This window comes from Nesoenas mayeri (genome assembly GCF_963082525.1).
Source record: "Nesoenas mayeri genome assembly, chromosome: 2".
Classification (NCBI taxonomy): domain Eukaryota; kingdom Metazoa; phylum Chordata; class Aves; order Columbiformes; family Columbidae; genus Nesoenas; species Nesoenas mayeri.
Window position 1 is genome coordinate 149,967,104 of NC_137543.1, and position 25,524 is coordinate 149,992,627.

Below are 25,524 nucleotides of genomic sequence, written 5' to 3' on the forward strand. Positions count from 1 at the left end.
GGATGTCAAGAGTAGAAGCTGGGAATGTTGATCTACTGATAGGTTAGGTATTCACATGGCACAAATGTATATATATATATACCCAAGATAGTAGGTTTACACTTGGCACCATCTTCAGACTGGGAGAGGTGCCCCTGCCTGCCAAGTTGTTATGAGCAGAAGTGAGGTATGAGACACCACATATTTTTCTGAAGTGTGAAAAGTTCTAAGCCTGACGGAGTGTGATGTGGGCTGAAAACTGTGGAGAGTTCTCTGATGTGGTAGTTTCAGGAATAAAGTGTTTGGCTCTAATTATTGACATGTATCAAATGTTAGAGTGCTGTTTACATAAGAATATTTAAATCAGATAGTGGTGTTGCTACAGAGTTGTTTTCTGTTTGTTACTCATACTTGCCTTGAATGAATCCATTCCATCTATCTTAAATTTTATCTAAACCTTTAAAGCATGTTGTCACATAAAATGTAGATTTAAAACTCTCCATGTGCTTTCTTTTGTTGTTGTTGTTGTTTAACGACACTGAAATGTCTGTACCTCTCCTTTTCTTTTTCAACCACTAAACAGTCTCATTTTCAGCTGGTTTTAAGTTGCTTTCCCTTTGTCATGCCTGCACAAGGTACTCAAAAGACTAATCCACAAATTTGAACTAAGCTGTGGTAGAATAAAAGCTGTAAATCACCGGTCCCCATGTCATTCTCTCTGTATACAGCAATGCTAGATAATACATTTTATGGCATTAATGCTTCCAGTGCTTCTAAATTTTCTGTTTCTTGCCTTGCTTAACATATAATAGCTTGGAAGGTAGATGGATTTGGGAGTATTACAAAGTACCTTTCCAAACTCCTGGAGAATTTTTGAGAGACAATAATTTTCATTTTCTCAGTAAACTTTTTGACTTCCAAGAGAAGCAGCTAAGCCTATGATTTTATTGGTCAAGTGAGAGGCCTTGATAGAATTTGTTGGTAAGCTTCCAAATCATTTAAACATTATGTTTCTACAATTGTAACAGCTTCAGATTTTATTTTTTTTTCAATTAACAGAAGACTTTGAATGCTTTTTCACTCATAGCTGGGAAAAATAGAAAGATGACTCAGATGTGTGTAGGTTTTACCAGGAGTCTGTCTGTTCTGTATCGTAATGAATGCTGCCTGTGGAAAATGAGATGATAGTGAGATGATGAAGTGCTGGCACTTGTAGTAACATCTGTTTTGGAAATGAGGCAGGGGAAGATGTACTGAGATAGGAATCACAGGACCATGGTCTAGATACTTGTTTGCTCTGAGCAGGTTGATGCCTGTGGATTCCACCAGTGGTATTGACATTGAAACACTGGAAACATGCATTGTAAGGCACATTAAATTTCCATGTTGATGTGCCAGCTGAGTTTTAAACCTATTCTGTTGTAAGTAAAACATGTAATTTGACTGATCTTAACTTTCCTGACACAGGTTCTTGGTCAAATTATTCACTAGTGCGGGTAGAATACTCAAGGGTAAAGTCAAACAGCATTAATGACTATGGCAGCTATTAGCTGATGTGATGAAACTGTTCTCTTTAGACTAGTGGAGTGTTGGCTGCTCTACACAGCTGAAAGATAAGCCCTGTCAACAAAAAATACTAGGAAATAAGTACTGTTGTCAAATGCCATTTTGCTGCTGAGCTTTCCAATGTTTTTCTGCGGTAGTGCAGAAATAGCATTGAAATCTGTTGAAAACTTTTTCTATTAAGAGATCTATTTCTTTTTTATTTGCATATCCACGTTCTCTTACATCCTTTGATCAATTTTCTTCCTGTCTAATAATCTGATCTTGATTAATTAATTTTTCTCAGTTTTCTCTGTTGGTTTTTAGACGTTTAAGTAGTTTTACTGTAAAGACCTCTTTCCCCTGCTTCTTTCTGTTATGATTGTGGATTTTGTTTTGTTTTTTTAAATTCTCTTTCCTCCAAGAATGGTTTTATACCTGTTCCTAAATCAATCTTCATTGTTAACATAATTTCCTTTTCACTCTTCCACTTACTCTCTTGATATGAGGATAGAAGCATAGCTCTTATTCATCTTTATAAATGTATGTATGAATTAATATTTGAGTAATTCTGCACAAAAATTTTTGCATGATTTTGGGGAAGGAGGGACAGAGGGGAGATTAGGACTTCAAAACATGAGTCAAGGCACAGGTGGGGATTATTGTGATTGTTGCACTGGTCATTATTTCCGAACTTTCTGAACTAGTTCAAAACACGATCACATTACTGTGTGCGTCATTGTGAGAGACGGACAAGTTTGGTTTTTTCTAAGTTCTTGCGTCTCCTCAGAAAAATGCTTTGGTGTTACATAATGGCCATTGTTCTTTTGCATGTTTTTCATAGCATCCTCCTGGGCAGTTGAGAAGGAAATACAGTTCCTGCTCCACTATTTTCCTGGATGACAGCACAGTCAGTCAACCAAACCTCAAGTATACCATCAAATGGTGGGTTTTAGAATTTCTTTTTTGCTAGAAACTACATTATGTATATGTATTTATGTATAAATATTTCTGAAGCGTTCCTAAGCAAGCTTCAAAGGTTTTAGTTTTCGAAGCAGTAAATTTATTTAATCTAGTCATGCTCCAAAGGCAGTGAATAGGATGAGCAAAGGGTGTTACTCTTATTTTAAGTCCATGCAGAAAAAAAACCCCTCTCAATACTGTATATCTCAACAGAAAGGAGAAATTAAGGATCTCAGATTCCAGCAAATGAAATCCTTGTGCTTCAACATTCGACTGGGTACCTGCTTTGGATTAATTCTCAAAATTTACTTGGGTTCTTATTTATTCAGAATTTTGGAATTATCTGAAACTGAAGAGCTCTTTCCTGTTCATGAAAAAATGCTCATTTGCTAAGCTTTCCTTCCAGTTTTCTGTTTGAAATGGAAATTAATTGCCTCCAGATTCATCTCCTCATTGAGTACAAGGGCACTGGCAGTTTATTACACAGCAGTGGGGAGCTTTGTGTGTGGAGTGCACAGGGGCTTGCCCTTGGGTCATGTCTCAGATGAGCATTTCAGGTTTCACTGGTGCCTTTTTACATTTGGAGAGAAATGAAATTGATATTTATAGGGTATGGTTCTTTACATTTTGTACAGTAAGGGGAAAAAATGAGAGAACAAATGCTCAGGCATTTTATGCTGTTTATTTATTACAATTGCTGATATACTTCCTTGAGTTGTTTGTAGGATGGTTACCTTCGTATACGCAAATGCATAATCTATTAAAACAAAATCAGTGCTACAGAGATACTTACATGAGAAGCAAATGTATTCAGGCTAACACATCCAAAGCAGTTGGTAATGCTGATGGTCACTAAAACACATTCTTAATTTTTCTGTTTAAGGAAAAAAGAAAGGAGTGGAGAGTAGAGGGATTTGCAGTCAGACTGCCACTAATTCCTCATCAGCTGTTTCTACCTGAAATATAGTCCTGCTTTTCCTCAGGTTTCTTTAACTAATAACTTACAAATAATTCAGATGAACACTGGAAAATTTTTGTGTGGGCTTTTTTGTTTGTTTGTTTGTTTATTCCTTCTGGAATCTCATAGTCTTCTGCTCTAAAATTCTTTGCATGGAGATTTTTCTAAGTGCAGCCTTCTGGGTGGGTTTCGTGTCCCTTTTTGCATAAGAACTGAGACAGTCCATGGAAAGAAGAGATGGGTTCAGCTGGCCGCAGCAGCCAAGCAGCATTTTCAGTGGGCCACAGTGGCCAGCAGCAGCCTGGAGAAAGAGGAGCCAGACAGATAAGCTGAAGGGGGAGTGAGGTGGTGACATTCCGGGGGACTGGGGTTGCCTGGGGGGTGGGAGCTGAGGGCAGGAGGGAGTGCTGAGTCAGGATGGAGGAGCCGGCGCTGGGTCGGCTCAGGGAGGCGTGCGGGGCTGGGGCCAAGGGCTGACGGCCGCAGGGGGTCAGAGGGTTTGCAAAGGGGTTGTGTGGGGTGAGAAACTGGACTCTGGCCCATGAGGCCTGTGGGTGAGGAGCCTTTTCCTCCTCTTTTCTCCCATCTGCCTGCACATTTAACAGATTGAAGGGTGGCGAGATTGCAAGATTATTGCTTTGGTAGTACAACTTCGTTCCTTGCCCTCATCCTGGCAGTCTTTGCAGATAAACAGCTGTTGCACATCGGTAGATCGATGAGGGGTGTGTTTTGGCCAGCTTATTTATTTCTTCTGGGTCGTGTTGTGCACTGGTATGTTTACAATATTAGTGCACCTACCGGAGATGTGCAGCGCCGGTGGGGTGGCCCGGGCAGGCTGTTGGAAGCTCCATAAGCTCCTTCCCTGCACACGGAGTGAGCGCTGGCTGACCCAGCCTGTGCAAAGCCCAGTGCAACTTGGATCTGGGTTAATCTATTACAGCACTGAAAGGCTTTCGGATTCTGGTATAGATTTCTAAATAGTAAATATTTTCTAAACTTAATTTGACATTTTGTTACAAAAGCAACCATATGGGCATCAAGCGGAGCTCTGCATGTAGATTCTTGCATCTGTTTGCATAAGTGAACTGGAGCTGCGTGTTCCTAGGGACATCATTTAAAATTTAATTTTAGGAGTAATTCAGTTTGTGAATAGCTTTCAGTCAAATTAAATTCATTCATAAATATGTTTTTTTCTGTTTAGTGAGGACCGCATCCTTTAAATATCCATGGTACACAGTATCTCTTAAGTCCTTAAATATGTCTCTATAGAAAAAAATCAAATTTAAAAAACATTTATGATCTAAAATCTTACAATGCAGCCAGGTAAAAGCTATAATGCTCATACAAAGTTAGTAAAATGTGTTTGCTTGCAACTAAGAAAAAATATTTTCTGCTACGTAGCTGTTCAAAACAAAAAGGCAGGGGGGTGGGGGGCACAAAATAACCAAACCTGAAATAATTTAAGATTCTACTAATTGGGTAGCTCCAACATATTGTTTTCCTAACACATACTATGTCAGTTTTTGTGTAAAAATTCTGGAATAAAATTACAGAGCAAGCAATTGACTCTTTTAAAAGGCCTTTTATGGAAAGAAAAGCAGGGGACTTCTGCGTCATTATAAGACATAAACATCTTACAGTGAATCACTGACAAAACAAACTGTCAACAAATAGAATCAGTGAACACCCTCCTCCTTCCCCTTTAGCTTTGACTAAGGTTTGTGCTGCTGAACAAGCGGGGGGTGCTGGTTCTGCTTCATCCCGCAGTAAAGCTCTGTCACGTGTAGCGCATCTGTCCTGGGTGACGCTGGAATCGTGAGCTGGAAACAGGAGAACAACCATGAGAAGCCATGTCTTAATTTTCTTCAGTCTCAGTTGTGAATAAGATCAATTAGTTGTATACGTAATTAATATCTTAGCTTTCAGTTAATATAAGGATGCATTTTGTCTTTGTGCAGAATGTAAACAGAGGTACTTGAGAGTGTGGTTGACAACATGGGGAGCGCATAATGCACCAAGTTATTCAGGGAGTTGGTGTTCCTGAATTAAAATAAGTAACTTGATGCCATAAAACCATAGGAACCTGGTATTTGAGTATGGTATGTTAGTAACTATGTAGAAAGACAGCCAAAAGTTCATGAATTTAAATACAAAATCCAAAGCCAGTGGTGTTTAAAATATTTCACGTTAGCCTGGCAGCATTAGCAAACCATAAAGAGAATGTCCAAGTGATGCCTTATCTGCAGCCTTGGAAGGCAGTAGGAGTTTTAGCATGGACTTAGTGGAGCAGGGCATTAAATGGAAGGTTTGTGCAACTTGGTGTGTGGAATATGAGTATTTTTTTAAAGTTCTTCATTACTACTGAAAAGGAGGCACTTGGAATGTGCCAAAGAAATAGTATAGAATTGTCTGTTTACAGCAGTTTTCCTAGTATGTAACAATAAACAGAAGAAATAGGCTGTTGAGCATAGTTTTTGTCATGCATTGTGCTAGGTTTTAAATTTACTTGTTAATATGATGTATAATATCATTTGACAGTCCTGAGATATTAACTCTGTATTTTTCTTTACAGTGTAGCTCTTGCAATATATTACCACATCAAAAACAGGTATGTGAATAATTAAATCTTGTACTGAATATATCTTTACTCAAAACAAATCAACTGCTCAAACCCTAAAAATCCATGCACTGTTTCTTTCAAAATGTTTTTGGGTAGTAGTTTTCTTATTTCCCACGTTAGAAACTAGAACTGCACTCTTTTGTATTTTTATGTATATTATATTGCTTAGAAAAATAAAAGTTGGAGGATTACATACTGTAAGAATCTGGAAGTACAGTTCAGCATTGAAAAATGTGGATGACTCAGTGTTTGGTTTTATGTGCACTGGACGCTTCTGCATTGTTGTGTATCTTGCGATTACATATAGAGAAACCTGAATAGTGTTTTTCAGATTTATTTTTTGAGCCTACACCTTTATAAACTTAACTGTGTAAATCAGTGATCAGTTAATGTTAATAGATTTTGAAATTTAAAAAGCTAAATTACACAGTACGAGAGACATTGTGAATAGATGTAGTTCAAGATGCCTCAGAAACAGAGCAAGTCCTGGCTTATCTCTTCTGGTGCAGTATATGCTAGATCAGTCAAGTTGATTAAAATAGAATAGAAAATAGGTTCTCTAAAAAGTAACTTGGTGCATAAATTAGCTTTCTTCATGTTGAATTGTGCTTTTGTATCTTAAATTCCATGTTCTCATGTCACATTATCATAAAACAATATTGCCTGACATCTCTAACACGAGATTGTATAAATACTTTTGTGTCCATGGCTTTTCAATGTGTCTTTTCAGAGAACTTGGCTTAGATCTCAATCTAACAAGCCACTTATGTGTTTTTTCTTCTGGACTCTGAGAAGTCTGACTAGAACAAAAGGAATTACTGATAAATTTAAAGTTAAGCTGGTACATCATTCGGGACCATGTTTCAGGTCACTGGAACCCATCACACTCCTTGAAACAAGACTGACATCTAAAGAGAAACCTTTAGAAGTGCACAAGGGCAGAAAGGCTTAGAGCTTGATCCCTGCTGAAAGCTCTTAGAAGACTTTCCAAGACATCGGTTGGCCTTGGACTGAAACATGGCAATACTTAAAGCTAAAGTTGGATTGAAATATTTTTGCAAACTTTTAAACTCATTTCCCAGGAAATGAGGTGTTAGTGGTCATGCTTGAATTACCTTTTTTATCCATCTGTGTTCTCTTTTTCCCCTTTCCTCCATCTTTCTGGGGTTAGTTTGGCTAACTAATCAATTTTTACTAGAGTTGACTAAATAACAGAGATCTCAAACATCATCAGACTCCAAAGTTTTGCAGAAATAAGTTATTCTTAAGTGCTCTGTTAAGTATCATGCCAACTGAATGAAAGGCTCAGGAGAATGGGGTGCGTTAGGGATGCCATAGGGTGAGAAACTTCAGTAGGAGCTCACAGTCAAGCAGGAGGAATCCAGAGCCAAAGGAATCCAGACTCGCTTTGTGCTGATTGCCATGGAGCTGATCTCTGTCTGCGGTAAAATAGACTTGTTCATGGTCTTAACAGAACTTGATGCAAACCAATTTGATCCACAAGTAGTAGACAGAGAGGCTAAATCTTTATAAAATAATGAGTCCCATGCCATTGTCTTGGAAACAAATACATTCTGACTGTTATCTTTTTAGGAAACTTGCTATCTGTCCTTTTGCTTTTGGGATGGAGAGGGGATTTATTCTGGAGAAACTGGTTGCTGCTTCTCCACCCTTGAAGCTCTCTAGGGTGGGCAGGTGTGCAGTTATTATTAATTTTATATATATATATATAAAATAATAAATATATATATAATTAATGGCTCCTAAATGCAGGATATGAAGCGACTGTTCTGTCTGAGTTTGTCTCTGATTTAGGAATAGAGGGACAATGTGATAACATTATTCAGTTGTACTTGCTACTGAAACAGAGATAGCAAAACATGTGTTCTGTTTCCTGCCATTATAGGCGAAAAGGAAGTTGTTGACGTATGTGGTAGATTTGGTTCATTATGGGTGGCTAGGAGTAAGAAACCGCTATGATTTCTATAGACTCAAGGTTGATTTTGACAGAGAATGAGTCAAGCACCTGCTTTGGCAGAGAATTGTTTCCAGACAATGTTTATTTGTTCTGCGGACTAAGCTTAAAACTACTTTACTTCCTAATATTCCAAACTCTCACCAATCCTATTTTTTTTTTTAGAAACTATATGTGAAATGGAATATTCCTTCATATGTTTCCCACATTTCATATGATGGTAACATTCTAGTTAGCATTCTCTCATTTCCCATTGTCTCCTGTCATTGTGCTATTGATTTACTCTCTGCAGCTTTTGTTGTGCTATTCAGCAAGTGGTAAAAGACTCCACCTGTCTTGTTTTCAGATGAATGCATAAGCATTGGTCAATTTGCTCAATCAGTAAATAAAATACCAACAAACTAAACATGAAAAATTCATAGATCAATAGTAGATAGTTCATTTCTGAAAGATAACAATGTGAACTTGTTCTAATAAAGAAAAAAAACCATCTCTCTCTCTCTCATAATTATCTCAATCTGGGTTTTGTTGTTGTTGTTTTAATTTAAGCACTACTTTTTTTTAAAAAAAAGTGTTTATTTCCAGTGTTAGCAAGCTTTAGAGCAGAAAAAATGTCACCTTCAAATGTTGAGGTTTAAATGTTAGCTGCTAATAAGTACATTTTGAAGGCATGATTTCACTGTAAACCTCGTGTTTGCATGCTCTGAGACACACGTGCTGTTGAGTAAAGAGACAAAACATATTCACTGGATTCTGTCTTACGAAGTCCATGACCAGAGTACCAGTGATGCTATAAATAAAGATGGGATTGTAATAACTGGGTCACATGGATGCATCTGTCCAGAAAGCGTCCAGTTCTAACTGGTACTGTTATACCACTCGCTTTTGTGGTTGTTAGTGTTCCTGCCAAGATGACACACAGCAAAAATCTTACATTGCATACTGGATGTTAGGCTTGTGAAGCTGCATCAACTTGCATGCTGATCTTGAGAGATCTGAGAGAGAAATAGCAAATAAAAACAGTGAACAAGAATATTATTTTGTCTGTACTCCTGTATTTTGTATGTACTCCTTTTTGCTTTCAGGAATCATTAGGAGGATAAGGTTTTCCAAATAATTAAAAAGTGAAGTACGTGTGTATTAACTAAAGGATAACTGTAAAAATAGCGTTGCATATTTGTAAATGTTCATGATGTCGACAATAGAGGAGGAGGAATTAAGAGATTGCAAATATTAACATGATGAAGTTAAGAAAAGGAGAGTAAGCTGGGCTGATTTTATTATAAGTGTATAGTAGTACCCCTTAGGCTGTGAAAACGCCTCACAGTAGAGAGCACAAAAGCTGTGTATCTCGGGTATTGAGAGCTGAAAATTTTAGCAAACTTTGTAATGTGGGTTTCATATTACGTGTGAACCTTACGGCAGGATAGGTCCAACTTGTATTTGAAAATCCCATTTCCGCAGAGTTTCTAAGCACCCTGCAGCATGAGTTTTGGAGTTTTAACACTGCACTTGTGTCTGTGAGAGCCGTGTGCTGTTGTGTTCAGATAATGACACTACTTTGGTTTTAATACTTTTTAGGGACACAGACGGAAGAATGCTCTTAGATATTTTTGATGAAAACCTTCATCCCCTTTCGGTAAGTTCATCTGCCTCTTCTTCCCTTTCATGTGAACTGTCTTTCTCTCTGTCTGCTTCGTTTTGTTTCAGTCACCTATTTGGAAGTATTTCTTCCTTAGAAATCCGAAGTGCCACCAGATTATGACAAACATGACCCGGAGCAGAAACAGATTTACCGCTTTGTTCGGACGTTGTTCAGTGCTGCTCAACTGACTGCTGAATGTGCCATTGTCACCCTGGTGAGTGTCTGCGAGATTACATCAGCCAGCTGACAGACCCGGTTTTGTTCCCAAAGCTTGGCTTTGTATGATTTAATAGATCTAGGTGCTGCCAGGGAATTCTTTCTCACCATGGAGACCAAGGGAATTTCTCGATGGGAAGAGATACTACAGTTCATTTTCACTGGGAGAGTAAGCGGTGGAAGAAGAGATTGGGTAACACAAAAGCCGGGTTGTGTCTTGCCCTCGCAGAGCGATAGCGTTACAGGCCACGAGGGGTCTAATAGAAAATGCAGGTGGCAGAAGTGATCTGAACGGGAGGGAATGTTAAAAGCAGAAAGGCTTCCACTTTGGGGAGGTTTGCTGTGTATCATTGCAGCTCCCAGCAGAGACTCAGGAACAGCTGTACGTAATTTAATAGCACTAATAAGAACTGATGGGCACATGAAGGATTTGGTGAGTGACTAGTATGTGTTGGTGATGGCTCTTTTTTTTACTTGCACTGTACTTGCCTTTCAGGACCATGTCATAGGATTGAACAATTGTACTCAAGGCTGAAGTTTAGCTACTTAAAAATAGCTTGACACAAAAGAAGGTTCAGATTTTCAGCTGGTGTGGATCAGCACAGCAGTGTGGATTAAAGGGGCTAAACTGATCTCCACCAGCTGAGAACTTATTCGTTTTCCTGTATTTTTTATCTTGCCAACTCCGGCAAGCCTCTTCAGCTTTCAGACACAATTTTGGCCACGTTCTTGACTCAGGATATTTTAAACAAATGAAATGTGTTGTGTTTGGTTGGTTGAGTGGGTGGGGTTTTTTTACCACGACAACGTGTGGTTTCATAACAGCTTTATTATGCACTTGAGATCGAAGAAGGGGAAATTGGAGAAGGCGGATTTTGAAGCCCAGACCTACTCATTTCCTCTCAAACTCTCTCCCTTGGCTTCTTAGATAGGTGGCAGGCTTTTCTCCTTCAGACAGTCAGAATGAATTGTACTAGCCAGTACCGAACAGGGATACGAGAGAAATAGGGCAAGAAACACCCTGCAGTGCTCCACCCTTGCATTTTGAAGTATTACTCTACCTAGTTACTTGACCCAGCCATTACTTCTTTTCTGAAATGACATTTTGTCTGTCTCTTTTACATAATTGCGCTAAGTACTTGTCCTTTTCCCTTTTCTTCCTAAGTGTTTTCTGCTGGAGGCAAGATATGTTGTGTGAATCAGTATGTTCTTGTGTAATTTAATTAATCCACTGTCAAATGCAGTGGAACCTTGTTGTAGTTATCTGTTGTTTGATCTTAGGTTGTTTGATCAGTGGAGGACACTATTTAGTAGAAAGGAAGAAGGCTTTTTTAATAACAATATCTTCCTGTTATTGCAATGCATGGAAAGTTCTTCCCCACAAATCTTGTTAACTCAGACATATATTTCAATATCTTTCATTTGTAACTACTTCTTTCCCTCGTATGGTTCTCACGTGGTTTCCCTGCAAGTAACTCTTTTGGTGTGATCTGCAATGAAGTATAAATGTTTTCAACTCATTTGTTGCATTGCAGAGGCATTTTCCATAGCTGTTAGGTCTTGAAACCTCAGGTGGCTTGGGGTTCTTTGCCTAACACAAGATAACAGATAAACTCTTCCATTGCCTAGTTCCCAAAGCAGCCATGCAGATGTTTGCAGACAGATTTGGTGCAGGTGATCAGCATTCCTGTTCTGCTGTATGTGCCTGTGTTTTCAGGATAATGGCACCTGCCTGAGCCCTCTTTCCAGAAAGCTTCAGGTTTTTGATAATAGAGGTTTACAAGTATGAAATCCTGCTGCTCCTATTCTCAGTTTCCTCTGTACTTGTAGCTCCTATTTCTTTATTTGTTAGTGTCATCAGGAGGAGCCCCACAGACAGATCGTGTTGCTTTGGAGATGTTTAAATGTGGAAATGAACCTGTTAAAAAAACCAATCGACCTTTCACCCCTCTCCACACTCCTGAAATTTTAACAGTGTTGATATTGCTATTTATGACCCCTCCAAGTGCTTTCAATTTTGATCCTCTGTCTGGAGGAGCAGAGCGCAGCATTCCCCGCTGGAGCTTATGTTCTGCCGTGGTCTGGCCACCCGTCGGAGAGCAATCTGATAGCCCTGACTGCCACTTGTCCCCCCTGGGAGGCTGCCAGGAGGCGGGAAGTGGATCCGTGGAGATCACAGTGCATTCTGAACAAGATGCTACAACTATTGTCTTTCTTTCACTCACTCTAAGTATTTTTAAAGGGTCCTAACCACCCTTTTTTACTGCCGGGATTATTAACATGGTCTAAGGTGTGCAGTTGAATGCAGTTGCTGTTTGTCTCTTCACATGCTGTTAGCCAGGCAGAAGCAGCAGTCACAATTGGTTATATAGCAGTCTGTGTGTTCAGCACAGGAGCTGAGTAAATGTGATACTCCAGACTGTTAGATAAGCTAATCTCCAGCAAAAAGCCAGCATTGTATTGCTTCAAGCACTTAATTAAAATATTTCAATTAAGGCCTCCACTATTACAGCAAAACCAATTTATAATTAAACAAAAAATTTAATTTTCACACAGCCTCCAGAGCTGCCAAGAGATTTACTGTACTGATAGGTGAAAAATTAAAATCTCAGGTTGAAACAATTAAATACGAATTCACATTATTTATTTATAAAATAATACCATAAGAATTAAATTAGTTTTCAGGATTGTGTTGCTGATTTAAAGTCTTGCAAATATATATATATTTTTTGTCGCAGTGAGCAGCTGAACTATACTCTGTGACCTGACTTTGTGAGGAAAATAATGCATATGCTTCTGTGTCAACCCAGAGTGTTCCCACTCTTGCTAAAACTGAAAAATGTCTGTTTCTTCACCGTCTCCTCAAGTGCAGAGGAGACAAGTTGTACTTATATTAATCTATTAATTAGATAGCAAATAAAACTGGGAGCAGGAGGATTATCCGTACCAACAGGAAAACAATACAGTGTTTGCATGTCATGGGAATTAAATATTTATGCTTTGTTCTTTCATTCTGTAGAAACAAATCATCCCTGTTAAGTAGACCCAAAGAAGAGAATGGTCCAAATTGTCTGCTTTGCCTTACTATGACTTTCTGAGTTTTGTGCAAATAGACCAGACCTCAGGCTCCTAATACAGTTCAGTGTCCATAGTAGTTTCAGGGAGGATACATTTTGCATTTGCAAATAAGTAAATATGGTACAGACTGATCAGGTATGGTGATACGTAAATATATACAGTACGTGAGCTGAATTATTTTCCTGAAGTTCAGAGGAGCGTGCCTTTGAAATATGTTACAAAGTTAATACTGTGACTGAGAGGATTTGATATTAGGAAATTTGAAATGTGAAGTGTGCAAGAATAAATTCTCCTTATGAAAAATAGGGATTTAATTAATCCAGCCAGATGTTCCTGAGTTCTTACTGTACTCTGCAGTCACATTCGCAGCAACTAGGTAGAGAGAAAATTATTGAACTGTGTTATGAAAATTATAGTATTCGAGGAGAATTTTGTTTTCTATCTGTTTGGAGGAAAGGAGAAAACTTTTAATTTGTTTCCTTTCACTGGAATATTTGTACTTTTAAATGCTGATAAAATACCGGGGGTTTTTTTCATATTTCAGTTGAAGTATCAATAATCTGATATTTGTTTAAAAGAAACCAAAAAACAGAGAAAGTGACCAGAGTCCATAGACACACTTGATCTGCAGCAGAGGTGCTGTCAGCTGGGCCAGTGTAACTGCTGATCTTTATGCAGCTCTTGGAAGGTGCAGGTTCTTCTGAAGATTGCAGAACACAACGCAAGTGCTGTTCATTGCCTCATTTGAAAGCTGTCACTCTCCATCCAGTGACCGTAAGGGGTCCTGAGTGCAGTTGGGCGAGTGAGGCAGAGCACTGAAGCTATACTCTACCTCGTGTAAGAAATCCATGTATATCCACCTTGGTGGCCACCTTTGTCATGGGCTTCAAGCGTTCCCTGGGAGGTGGATGAAACCCACCACTTGGCCACATCTGCAGGTGGTCTTCCAGGCACAGAGAGAAGGTCTTTCCACCCGTGCTGTGGATCCTGAGCCCCCTGAGCCAGTGTGGGTCAGGGCACACTCCAGAGAAGGGCCAGAGGAACTGGGGCTTTGTGCCTGTGCTTTGGGCACTGGTGGGAGCAGAAGACTCAGATTCTGATCCCCAGTTTTAGGGCCATTCTCATCTTTTGACTACAGTCCAATATACAATACAGGCACCGTTATCGGTTAGCACCTGTACGTCTCCCAGTCAAGTCTTGCTTTAGGCTTACTGGGATATACACTTTATTAAAAGACAACATTGAAGCTTGGAGTAGGGTTATTTTTTTTAATCCCCAAGAGAAGAGGACATTCATTCGAAGAATGGGTATCTGTTTTTTGATGCATCTCTAAGGGCTTCTGTTTGGGCAAAGAATGAACACTGATCACAGTTTTAGACTGGAACGTTGATGTTGCCTAATAGCTTGAGTGCATTTTATATGTGTTACAGATTTTTGTCTTAAAATAAATAAAATAGGGGGCAAACGTGTGACTTTTCTCTCAGTTCCTTTAGTGCTTCTTACAAATATCTGCAATGGTACTTTGCAGCCGTTCACATTTTCAGAGTTTTGTGACTGTGTTTGTTACTCTTTTTCAACGTTTGGTCTCAAAAAATAAAAATAAGATGCATTTGCAAGGACCACGATGATGTGATGTCCTTTTCCACCAAATGGATGGCATCAGACCTTTGTGGAACATTTTAAATGCCCAGCTGGGCAATTGCAAAGCACAGTTATTTCTGGAGAGCCATGGTAGGGAACTGGCTGATTGCTTAGAACAGAGCATATGGCAATTTAGTGATTGGATTAGAGCTGTAATTTGGCTGTATGGGACCCACTACCAATTATAATTTTTTTCCGTACAAATATCTTTTTAGATTCAAAGCATTGTGACACACTGAAGTTTTCTCATTAAGGAGACAGGACTGTGTATTTCTTCGTAGTGTGTTGGGATGGAAACTGTCTTTGTTAGTTATTCTGTGCTGGTACAACTTATAATGTGAGTTACTTAGTGAGCTCATATGGAGTCTAAATGAGAAAGGGAGGGAATGAGCTTTTAGCAAATACATGTTCATTTGTAGATTCTCAATTACGGTAATTAAAATACCAAAACCATCATCTCCTTTCTGTCAATGTAAGTCAAGTGAGAAATAATTAAAGCCACTAGAGTTTTATTGGTAAAATAGAAATGGAATTTGACATATACCAATATAAAAACAGCATGTGAAAAGCTAATGCTTTACTCTTGCTGCTGCTGCTTCGAAATTTGGAACTGTTCTAGGAATGTCAGTGATATTTCTTGGTGATTTGCCTGTTCTTCAGTGTGCTGAGACTCCTACTGAACCTCCTTGCAGGCAATGCACATCTTCAGCCCTCACCATGTTGCACCACAGGGAACTGCAGCACTGCAGACAGACAGGATCATTCAATATTAAGGTTGGAAGGGACCTCTGGAGGTCACAGCTGGTCTGGCCTCTCCTCAAAGCACAACCAGCTGGGTCAGGCTGATCAGGGCCTGTCCAGCTGAGTTCTGAATTTCTCCAAGGAGGGAAATTTCAGAACCTCCATAGAAAACCTGCTCCACTGTTCTAGGGAAGTCTAAAAAAAGAATTACAGTGTCTGGGTGCTTAGACTACAGCTCCAGTGCGATAAGAGGCATCAGTGGAACATTGGAGGTTAAAGTTGAACAGCTTCAAAATGAAGTAACAAAGAGAATCAAAACTTCTATAGGAACCCCATGGTAAGATTTTAATAAAATTTGAGTGTTCCTTTGGATTATGAAATATTGAAATGAAATGAATTGACACTCTCATATTTGGTAGATATCCTCCTGAAGGGAAAATAAAGAGGAAATAAACCTCCACTGATATATTAACTTTTCTTTCTACTTGAGAGTGTTATATAATATACGAAGTACGCTATAATGTCCTCTGAGATAGAAGAAATGAGATGCTGTTTCGCGCTAATTAAAACTGAACACTTCAGTGCTATCTTTAGTTTTCAGTTTATTCAAATGGATTTATGTTCTGTTGATTGGGATGTTGTGTAACCAACTCTCTGCTGTCCAGGATCATGGGAGGCAGGACATCCTAGATAACTGGGACAACATTGGATGCTGTGGTTACTATCGGACACTTGGGAAGTTCAGAATGGATTTCACCCAGTTGCAAATAAACAGCCCAGGGATTAGTTCTGGCTCAGCAGTGGCCTTGCTGGATCTTGGGTGCTGTTGCTGATCCCTGCTAGTTTGTGCCATGTTATGATTCTGTGTCTGGATAAAAAAAAGTTCCCCAGGACCAGTGATGACAGTGAGTGGTTAAGCCAAGCCATTGCAAGACCAAGTCCTGGGAGTAACAATCAAAAGCATCCAAGCCGTCTCAGCATGGAGTCATTTTGGGTCTGGCAGGTTTATGAGCTCAAGATATGTGCTGAAACAAATGATTTCTGTACCTCTGCTGGACCTGAAATGGTTTTGGAGGCCAAGTTACCCAATTGGCTTAACTTATGATTAAATAATAATTTGCTGATGTTCCAAGTGTAAAGGTCAGTCATTGCAAAATCTTGGTGCGAGTCTGTGGGAAGAAATGGAAAATAGTAATCCAATATTGCTGTTCTGAAATCTTAAATCTCTGCAGCGTATTTTCTGACACGTGCTCAGATTATTAAAATGTCTCCAATGAGGTGCAAGTGTTGCCCATCAAAACTTGTTAGACTGACAGTCATCTAAACCTATGTGGTTCATTCCCAAACACGGTAAACTAATAATAATGGAGGTATCAGACTGAGGTATAGAGTTTGTAAGTAAAATGTATTGATGGACCAGTGTCCGTTGGTGTTTTCCAGATCAGAATTGCATTTTCATTTCAGCTAGGAATTGAATTATGTTACAAATAAGTTCTGAAGATTGTAGTGTTGTTGGTATTAACACGGAGTTCTACTTCTTCTTTGTAAGGTGAGAAAAAAATCAGAAAGGTATGTTGTTTGACTGAAGCCACTGAGAGTTTCTGCTAACAACATATCAGTTACTTTCATATTTTATTTAAATAGTCTTTTTATCATTCTGTAAAAAAAAAATAAATCTGTAAACATACAGTCATAGAAGTAAGTGGGTAAGGATGGGTGTGATGAAGATTGCTCTTGGAAGCTATTGAAGTGTTTGAGGAGAACTAGGTGTTGGATTCAGGCAGAATCTATCTGTTGCCTTTTTGGAATCACAATTTTCAATGCTCAGTAGAGAAGCACTTAAATTTTGCTACAAAAGCTTACTTGCAGAAGAGGCGCTGCAAAGGATGTATTAAATTAAAGTAGAAATTAACATTGGTATAACAGCTTCAATTGTTTTAAGCTTTAGTTCCACTTTTAAGTATAGATACAGCTGTTAAAAGTGGATGCAGGTGAATGATAGCATTTATTTTAACTTATGTCTTCTAGATGCAAAAAGCTCATTTTATGTTTTATTAGTTCTGATTCTGTAAAGGAACACCTCCCAAAATAATCTGGAGGAGATTAGCTTTTCACACTGTTGTTTAAAAAAAAAAAGTGTTTCTCACATTGTTGCTTCTGCATTTTTTGGTCTTTTAAGGTAATTAAATTTCTTCCAGCATTTTGGGATGCAAGTTACAGTATTCATTTCTACAGTGAGCTTTTAAACTTCAGCGTTCTCGTATGACTTCAGAGCAGCTAGTCCTAAAGAAAATGTAGAAGGTGTTTTGCTTTTGAAAATTAAGCCAGTGAAGCTCATTACAACACGTGAATATACTAAACCGCCTAGTACACATGGAATGCTGTGTCTCTTTGATACAAAACCCATTATTTAAGAAAATGACCCCTGTGTTTAAGACATTATTCAATGTATAGTCATAATTGGATACAAATGGCATTCAGCGTTCCAGTGATGTGTTTTTCTCTTTTCTGTTTTTTTCCTCGCTGAGGTGCAGCGTGCCTGCCTGCGTGTGGGAAGGCTCGCTTGCTTTTGCCAGCAAAGGCAGGTGGTGTTCTCCCACCAGCCATGAGTTTGTTGGGGGTGAGTAGCGTAGTGACTAACCACCCCCAGCCTTCCCCTTCAGACGGGCTGGAAGCCACCTGGCCGCCCTCCAAAAGCCGCCCTGATTCAGCACATCTTCGCAGCAGCCAGCAGCATCCATCCCCTTCGGCAGCGCCGCCAGCCACTGCCTCTCCTTTTCACTCTGCTGTCCCATCAAAGTCAAAATCTTCGTGCTGGGGCTGTTACTATGTCCTGGGCCTGATATATTGAAATGCTCTGAGGTTAAAACCAGCGGTTGACAGCTCCATTGGTCAACAATAATGGACTTTCTCACGTTTGCATAGGAGACAGAGCTCACTTGGCTGTGTGCGTGCTGCTGGTACGAGGATACTCTCTGTCAGTAGGGCGAGAGCTCAGGTTTGTACCAGCTTTTCCTCTGCCTAAATTTCACTGTGTACAGAGTCACCTGGTTCTCTGCAAACTAGAGCTAGAGAGAGCCAGAACGAAGACTGTGTGTGTACCTGAGTGGGCTTGACTGCAAGTTGAAGAGCTACACTAATGTGACAGCAGAGGCGTATCTCTGGGAGACAAGTCCTGATTGCAGTGAATTCCCACATTGGCCGAGGATCTTGATAAATTTTTACAAATGTTTGCTGCAAGTCGTGTTCTTTTTCTGTCTTCTCTTACTTGAACACATACACTTAAAACCCGAGGCTGAGTCAGGGAGCCAACAGCAAGTGCACAAAACAAAGTGCTGTCTTGTAAGGCATTTTCAGGAAAGGAGCCAGGAGCCACGCTAAGCGCATTTCTCCTGGTGAGATATTTATCAGATGCTCAAATATGGTAAAAAGGTAGTATATGGATAGTGTCTTATTAGGCTCCTGTTTAATTTTATAGCTGATTTCTCAATTATGTGCTGTTGGGAAGGTAGTAGCAGCCTTTCTTAGAACTCATTTTGTTTATCAATCTGTTATTAATGTAATTGAGCTCCTGTTATCAGTGGCAGGTAACTATGCACACAGCATGTTGACATACTCTCTCCCTGTTTACTTAGGTGTGAGTTCATTTGTTATGAATTATTCTGGTTTATATAGTTCCTTGCAATGTCATTCTTACCTGTTTTTATCAGTTTACTTTTTCTTCTCTGAATGCCTTTGAATTTCAGGCCACAACAGAAGCCTTTCTCTGTTTTTTTTTTTTTCCCTTTTCTTTCTTCTCTCTCTAAACTAGAGCTGCACATAAGAAAGGATACTATTTTGGGGGGGTTATATGCTTTGTATATCTGTAGATGTGGAATATTCATTCAAAATCTACTAAAGCTGCATGCAGGGAGTGCAGATGCTGGTGAGATCCATGTGCCACCTTTTTCCTGAGCTGTGTGTTTCTGTGGCTTGATCAGTGTTTGTTTTGGACCATACAGAAGAGATACGAGTCTCTTGAGTCTCCACCACTCTTCTCATCTACCCGATTACACACTCTTGTTTCAGTTTCTGTCTGAACCCTTGCCTTGGAGGGACCCCTTGCTTATTTTTAGGGACTTAATTTTAGTTTCTCAAAGCATTTAAACTGTACTGTTTATTTTCGATTCATGCACCACTTGGAAACACTTCATAGGCAAAACTCACAAAACCAAATTTTATACATCAAAATACTTTCAGACTGAGATTCTAATTAAAAAGTCAAAATCCGTTTTTAGTAATGGGCTTGACACATGATTTGGAATTCATAATTTTGTACTTAAATAGCATTTTGCCTTTCTTGTGAAGGAAAATGAATTTTTGAACAATTAGTGATATTTTGATTCAAAGTGTTATAGGAAAATGTCATTGTTTTCTTCAGTGTTAGAGTGGCAGGCAGGGGCAAATTAGAGCTAAAGGGGAAATGGTGTGTTCAGCAGTCTGGGATCTGGCCTCTTGAAAAATTCAGTTTTCATTTTATCATATCTTGCTACCTACACATTTCTTGGTTTTTAAGAAAAAAACCTGAAAAATCTACAGTTTATCTCTGAGGTCTCATGTTGTAAATATTGTGACTTAATAGCTGAGTGTAACTTTGTTTTCACAGAGATTTTAGAATGTTTATTATGCCTGTCTTTTTGTGCCTGGTGACGCAGATTGAGTTCAACAAAGTGTCTGAAACAAGGTGAAGGTTAATTCCTCATTAACACAAGAAAAATAGAGAACCCTTTGGGGAGGGGGAAAGCCAAAGCCCTTTTACTGAGCCTTTCTTGTTTTCATTTGACCAGTCTGTAATATTCAACATACTGTGACTATTCAGATTTTTTGAGTATTCTGTAATTTTGAAAATTCATTGAAATTATTTTGGCATTAGTATTATCTATGAGATGTTGCTTTTCCAGATAAGATCTCTATGCATTTACCATTTTGTATGTACTCTCCTTTTATAAGTTAGCTTCTTTAAAGTTAGTCCAGTATTTATTTGAAGGTACAGATATCCCCAAAACTTGGGATAAATATTGTCTAAATGTTTTGTGGATTTCAGTATTTATCTATAAATCAGTCATAATACCTCTTAAAAATGTTTTATATTGGTAAGTAAAAAACTTCAAAATTATTTTAAAACATAAATATCTTAAAGGAATATTTTCAGTTTTCTTAGTGGCCATCTATTTCTTTTGCTAGAGCAGAAGTAAATTTCCTTCAGCATCTGTAGAAGAATATCTGTAGGTATTTAAAATTCAAAACAAAATGTTGGTCATTCAGAGTCCCAAGCAGTGTTCTGTCTTTATAAAATACGCAAGCTTTCAAGCAGGTATGATATTCTGTATGTATGTTGTGCTTTGATCAAAGTATCTCATAAAATCTCCTGCTGGTTTCTGTCAGTCAGTGAAGACTCTTGTAACTACCAATGCACATCACTGCCTAATAGCTTTTTGTCTCAATTCAGTGAAGAAGATATAAGATCTGTAACAAGATACAAATAATAGGTGAATGCAAACCTGTATTTTTATAGAGTAGCGTATCAGGACTAATTGTTGGTTTTAGTAAATGTGTCCATGTTGTCATGTTGAAGCACTTTTCAGTTTCAACTTCTGCTCTGTCAATGCACAGCAAGTGGTTCCACGGGTGAGAAACCAAACCACAGAACACGTTCACTGCCTGGTGCCAGTGAAGGCAGTAACAAAAGTTTCCATCCGAATCAGAGCGGAATTTACTAAATAAATGACTGCATCTCAGTTTCCTTGAATCATTGGCAGATGTAAAACTTGTTTGAAACAACCTCGGAGTGAACTGGGAGGTTGCTCTTGGGAGGGGTAGTCTGTTGAGGAGAGAAAATTGTGTACTTTCAAAACATGAATTAATTGTCATATGACTTTATTAGTGACCGGTACAGGCACTGTAACTTGAGTTTTACTTTCCTTCAGTAAGAGTGAAGACCTTTCTGGTGGCCACTTCAAACAAAAATTGTCTAATATTGTGTGGTTGGTATTTTTTCCCATGATTTTCTCACTCAGTAGGCCGTTTATACTGTGAGATGGTTCATTTTGTGGACTGTGTACATGTTTTCAGAGGTTTAATATTTCTTTCATAAAATATATTTTCTTCTGCGAAACTTTAGGTTATACAACAGCTGTCTACTGTTTTTGATGATCTTGTTGCCAAGCTCTAATTACGTGTGCATGTCACAATTGTGAAAATTAATGGACAAAACTATATGAAGGATGTAATAGGCCTTGATGTTATTGTGCATCCATAAAAATACATGGGATTCAAAATATATTAATTATTATTTTATTATTAATTGAATCATATTTTCTACTAATACTAGACCTTTCAAGAAGCACAGATCACCACAGGAGCAATGTGTGCTTGTATGAGTGCAAATCCTTATAGAAAGCACAGATGAGCTGTTCTGGCTTTTAAAGTTCCCCCCTAAAGTCACCCTTTCCCCATCCCCTCAAGTCCTTACCAGCATTGAATTTTTGATGTACTAGCTGTTCTTCGGGTATTTGTTTGATTTTTTTTTTTAATGTATTAGCTATTCTTTGGGTATTTTTTCATAGATCCTAGCTATTGTTTGGGTATTCTTTGGTTAGGTGACAATAAGCATTAACTTAATCAATCTGCAGGAGATTTATTTTGTCTGCTCAACTAATACATAAACTGTTTAAATGTTTTGGATTGCAGAAGTATTCTGTTTTGTTTATCTCACAAGTAAATATTCGTAATTGTGATTTCCCTTTCCCTAACAGGGAGTAGGTAGCCACACAGATCCCCCACAACTGGTATTTCTTAAAATGCATTTTGTTTATCAGTCTGTTATTATTGATGTAATTGAGTTGCTGTTACCGATAGCAGGTAACTGTTCATACAGCATGTTTACTTACTTGGTCCTGTGGATCCCTCATGCATTCCCCCATGGTGGCTGGAGCATCAGCTGGGGGGGCCAACCTAGCTCTGTGTTTGGAAACAGGGGGTCATACTGCACTCCCCATCCCAGCAGCTCCTTGGTAGGTGTTCAGAAAGTCCCTCGAGGGTCCCTTGTTTCATCAGATGTGCTCATATAACCCTGTAGTCTTGGCGAGTTGTAGCCACCAGCCTCTGGGCTGAGGTCTGGGCTGTGCTGGTGGCCTTGGGCAGGTTGGGCCAGACTCTGGTGTCCTGAGCTTACCAGTTCTTGTAGATCCTCCACCATTACGAATTAATTACCTTCTTAGCATGTACTTTCCTGTCTGTTCAACCTGCTGTTTCTCTGGTAACTGTTCCTCTGTCCACGCTATAGGTGTCTGTAGAACCTCTTCACACAGTCTCGCCAGAGGGGCCTTGTGTGACGTGATGCCATATCTGATAAATTACCCATAAATTACAGCTATAGTTGTTTGTATGATAGCTAGTGACTCTTATTGATAGCATACCCTTGCTTTCCTCGTTAGTAATTAGCATTTCATTTGTTTACATTATTAATTTAATTATTTAAGCTATCATTTGAATTCATTCCAACATGTGGCTATATTAGCAACAGTTACAAACAGAAAAATTAGAAGTTTGTTTCTCTTAATATAATCAAAGGCAAAGGCCAACTAAAATATGAATTTATTACATCCAGTCTTGAGCTTGGCATAAATGTGTATATTTAAATCTACAGCTTTTATAAAAGAATCTTCTTGAGAGCAGATTATGGTTTTGAAGTTTCTGGAATGAGTTTATGAGAACAATTTTCTTTTTCATTTCTACTTAATAGCAAAATAGATTAAGTCTTGATTTTAATGTGCTTCCACAGGTATACCTTGAAAGACTTTTAACTTACGCAGAGATAGATATTTGTCCAGCAAACTGGAAGCGAATTGTACTGGGTGCAATTCTGCTGGCATCCAAAGTTTGGGATGACCAGGCAGTGTGGAACGTGGATTACTGCCAGATCCTGAAGGATATCACGGTTGAAGACATGTGAGTGCAGTATGTTTATCTTTGTCTATGAATGCCAAGATCTGTGTATATGAGGGGGATGGGAAATTCTCTCATAAATTACATAAAGTTTGTGTTTCTGCGTTGTATCTAAACATGGTGGATGCTAATAGATGGCATGAGGTCTACTTGACAGTTGCTTACATAGAAGACATAAATTATTTTTTTCTGGTTGGAGTATATTGTGCCGCTGGATGATCATGCATGGTGGTGAAAACAGACCTGCAGAATATTTAAATGTATGACTTGACAAACAACCCCCACATCCAATGAGCCTGCATGTATTCACTTCAGCAACATTGACTGTCATGCTAGTTCTCTGTGCAGACAGTAAACCAACATGTAAGGCAGGAAAAAATAATGTTGTGACCCTAATGACCCTAAGATGATCATCCACTTATTTATTGCTATTATTCAAAATAAGTGTTTTGGGGCTTTTTTTCTTTTCCTCCCTTTGTATTCTGCTGAGTTCATTTAAAAGATGTTAAAAATCTAAGACTTTTACTTGCAAAGAGAAATTTCCGTTTTTCATCTTTTTTTATCTGATGGTATTCATAAGAAGTGCATATTGTAGCAGGGTAGAGAGTTGTGATATCTGGCTGGATGCTCCTGAGTCATATTAAAACCAAAGTCCAACAGTAATAAACTGTAGTAAGAATAACCACAATTAAGATCTTAATGTTTACAAATACTAAAATGTATGCTCATTTCACTAAATAGTTGAGTGTTTTTGGTTTTTGTTTGGTTGATTAGCAGATGTTACGTGTATTGGCTGAAGTGCCCAGGGTTTTCATCACCTGTATGTCCAGGGCTGGGTCACATCCCACGCACACTTTCCACGGTGCCCTTGCCGGAGCTGCTGTGTGTGGGAGAGCCGTGCTGGAAGGGCCACAGCTGGGACTGGTGCTGGGATGGGGCCAGAGGGGCCGGGTGCCTCATAGAATCACAGAACACCAGGTTGGAAGCGACCGCAAGGGTCATCTGGTCCAACCTTGGCAAAAGCCCAGTCTGGACAAGATGGCCCAGCACCTTGTCCAGCGCCTGCGGCTCATGCATTCAGAGAGTCACCTTTTCAGTCTACTGGTGCACCCCATTTTTATAAGAACTAATAACAATCGAATTATTAGAAAGATGTTTTAGTACAGTATCTGTGTGTTTCAGAGCTCTTCTAAGCCAAGCTCAGTGTCTGTAATGAGACGTATATAGACTTCTCTGCTTTAACTCACTTAACTCAGGATGGCAGCCACTGACAAGAGTTTGCAGTGCATAAGCACTCTGGGAGGAGGGGAAAAGGAAGGAGGGAAGTAGATGAGAAGAAATGTTTACAAAGACAGAATGTTTTTTGAATCTCAGTTTGCAGTCTCAAAGCAGTGAAAGGCCAAGCGTTTTTGCTAAAGCAGCCCTAATTTAGTTTCTTAATAGCTCACCATTTGTCAGATTTATAGCTGGTCTAAAAATGATCTGTAAGGGAAAGGTCGAGTGTTAGGAGTCAGCTGATGGCTTTAAATTAGGCATGGTCATACACTACTAGATAAGACTTATAAATTGTGAGTAGCTGTCATTGTTCAAGTATTAGGAAAGTTATCTCTAAATCTGTATCAACAAGCGATTTGTTATAAGGTGTTCTTTCCTGAGTCAAAGTGAAAAACACAAAGCTTGCGTGGCTGTGGTATGCCGGACTTACTTTCATTAGTTTGGGGAAAAACTCTCATTTCAAAATAGAGATGGGAAATACCACATAATGCCATTTCAGTATCTGTTTTAGAACATATAAGCTACTTTAAGGACTTATTTTACAATGTAACCCAGACAGAACGAGATTTCCAAAATAAAAGTGGGGCTGAGAGGGGCAAGAAGCTGAAATCAGGCCCTTCACATTTCTTTGTCCAATATTATTCCACGCAGAACAATTTGATAACGCTTCCTTGACTGTTTTGAGTGTTTCTTGAGTGATTTTTGTGAAGCTACTTTTCTCTTGATCTTACGCTTTCGGGTGTTCGGTGGCAGTAAGGGCCTGACTCCCTTCTTCAAGGCAAATCTGAGGGCTTTTAAAGTGTTTCTGAAGCTGGGACATGAGCTGGAGTGCTCAACAGCTTGAAGCACATGACAGTGTTAATCAGGAATGGTTATCAATACGAGTTTTGAAATTGCTGATTCTC

At 38.9% G+C, this 25,524-nt stretch overlaps 1 protein-coding gene across 3 annotated transcripts in view; it reads left to right on the forward strand.

Annotated features, from left to right (window-relative positions):
* CCNY (cyclin Y) overlaps positions 1–25,524 on the forward strand; it is a gene marked incomplete at both ends in the record, with an annotated part of 121,187 nt that overhangs the window by 86,872 nt on the left and 8,791 nt on the right. For all 3 annotated transcript variants that reach the window (XM_080339929.1, XM_080339930.1, XM_080339931.1), the window contains 5 exons: positions 2,366–2,466; positions 6,015–6,050; positions 9,619–9,676; positions 9,777–9,896; positions 23,181–23,347. In XM_080339929.1, coding sequence (XP_080196055.1) covers positions 2,366–2,466; positions 6,015–6,050; positions 9,619–9,676; positions 9,777–9,896; positions 23,181–23,347 — 482 coding nt within the window. The remainder of the gene's footprint in view (positions 1–2,365; positions 2,467–6,014; positions 6,051–9,618; positions 9,677–9,776; positions 9,897–23,180; positions 23,348–25,524) is intronic.